General features: G+C 42.5%; 1 protein-coding gene across 1 annotated transcript; it reads right to left on the reverse strand.

The window, feature by feature from the left end:
- Window positions 1-6: 6 nt before the first annotated feature.
- On the reverse strand, window positions 7-1,897 carry LOC103375866 (signal transducer and activator of transcription 1-like). The gene is made up of 6 exons (XM_008306167.1): window positions 1,207-1,897; window positions 1,047-1,125; window positions 876-964; window positions 554-705; window positions 283-444; window positions 7-183 (listed from the first exon to the last, which is right to left on the reverse strand). The coding sequence occupies exons 1-6, from the start codon at window positions 1,264-1,266 to the stop codon at window positions 87-89; spliced, it is 639 nt and encodes a 212-aa protein (XP_008304389.1). The 5' UTR covers window positions 1,267-1,897; the 3' UTR covers window positions 7-86.
- Between the last annotated feature and the right edge of the window lie 13 nt (window positions 1,898-1,910).

The raw sequence follows: 1,910 nt of genomic DNA on the forward strand, positions 1-1,910 counted from the left end.
TAACCCAATTTTACTACAGTTGTTTTATCAGACCTAGACAGACAGAAATTCTTTAATAATTCTGTGCTACCTTTTTATGTGCAGCCTTACCTGAGTGTCACTCTGAATCCCACACCGGTCTTCAGTATTAGAGGTCGTTGTGGTGAATTCTGCATGACGGGCTGTGTCTCAACCACAAGAGCACTGCAGTGCAAGATCACAACAAAACAAGTCAACACCAGGATGGTTTGCAAATCAGTGTATGTGCTACGTCTAACACAAAGTCTTAATGCCATGTATTACTTTGTGAGAAGCTTCGTCAACAAGGGCAGTGCAAACTCCTCGATTTTCATGATTGTAGGAGCAAGGCTGTGAGCATTGGTGCAGTTGTATTTGTTGTTCTGGTCCTGCAGCTTCTGCAGCTGTTCTCGTATTCCTACGATCACTTCAGCAACAGTCGTAAACCTGCACATAGAACACAAGTACACACAGGCACAAGTATTGTAGTGTGTACAAGTATTCAGCTGAGACTGAAATACACATTTTCTTCAGAGCTAAGGTAGCAAAGTGTTACCACTTCTGGAGGTGGTCCAAACAGGTGTCAAGTGGACTTCCAATGCAGGCCATCTGCTGTCTGTGCTTCCATTTAGGCAGCTCCACATCCGTGAGCGTCGCCACAACCTCGGATGCCTGGGTTAAAATGCTACTTAAATGCTGCAGCACAATCTGCCAAACAAAAAAAAAAAAAAAAAAAAAAACAGATCAACTATGTGGAGAGAAGATTTTACTGAATTGAGAAAGGGAAATTGTCTCAGCTTTTAAAGAGGACTGATGTTTTGGGGGTTTTTTCCAGCTTGCACTGTGAAGATGCAAACCCAAACACACATTTATATTACCTGCTGCGTGTGTGTGATTATATCTGCCCGCTGAAGACAGTCCTCTTTCACAGCAGCACAGGACTGGGCCAGTTCATTATGCTGACGAACTGGTAACGACAAAGTCAAACACAAATGAAGTTTGGTCTCAACCAAAGTCTACCACATGTTTGCGCTCGTCTGCTGACATACCTCTACTTTGCCAGGTCTTCTGTATCAGGTCCAGCTTTTCATTTAGATCCTCCAGTGTCTTAATTTCCTTCTTTAACTCCTGCATTAGAGTCAACAGTTATACATTCAGAAACAATGAGCTGTGTTTTTATTTTTCAGGATGGCTATGAAGTGAGTTTACCAGAAACTGCTGTTTCAGGCCACTGACTTTGGTGTCCAACTCTCTAGAGGTTTGTTCCATGCCTGGATTGCTGCAACCCTAACAAAAACAAAGAGAAAAGAAAATGTATTCATTTTTAAATGACATTTTTCATTACAGACAGTAACATCACCCCTTGAAAAATGTGCATTCATTTCAGAATATCTTGAACAGTCTTTGTCTGAAATCACACACATTTTTGCAAGTGTGTTCAAACCTGATAAGACATGATATCCCAGCATGATGTGACAATGCTCCAGAAAACATCTTGTCACATTAGAACAGTTTGGCTTTTTCAGACTTCACGTGCAGAACTTGAAGACTGTTAAAGCTGCTGGTCCTTCCACTGTAAATTACAGTGTGCCGTCACCGGTCACTGTTTGGGCCAGGGCAGATGGGCAGACACGAGCCAATCTCCCAGGATCCAATGGGACGTTCCAGCTGGTGATGGTGGTCTATTTAGTTTGGAGCAGCCCAGTTGGCGGAGTGGCTGTAGTCAGCACACCAGTGCGCTGTTCTCTTGGGAGAAGTTTATTTTGTGTTACGGCACTTTGTCAAAAAGCTGTTGTGGAACAGGGCGAGTTGAGAGGATTGTTATTATTTATTCCCATTTAGGAAGGTGCTGTTCTGTGTACTGTGATTTTGAACACTTTTGTTATTCTGTTGAAATTGGTTGTACTTTGTTT

This window comes from Stegastes partitus, unplaced genomic scaffold (genome assembly GCF_000690725.1).
Source record: "Stegastes partitus isolate 25-593 unplaced genomic scaffold, Stegastes_partitus-1.0.2 Scaffold3283, whole genome shotgun sequence".
Lineage (NCBI taxonomy): Eukaryota > Metazoa > Chordata > Actinopteri > Pomacentridae > Stegastes > Stegastes partitus.

Coding starts and splice junctions, on each gene's coding strand:
- LOC103375866 (XM_008306167.1), bottom strand. CDS start 1,266: ATGGAACAAACCTCTAGAGAGTTGGACACCAAAGTCAGTGGCCTGAAA. Junction 1,126..1,206: donor GCCTGAAACAGCAGTTTCTG/GTAAACTCACTT, acceptor ACTCTAATGCAG/GAGTTAAAGAAGGAAATTAA. Junction 965..1,046: donor GAAGACCTGGCAAAGTAGAG/GTATGTCAGCAG, acceptor TGTCGTTACCAG/TTCGTCAGCATAATGAACTG.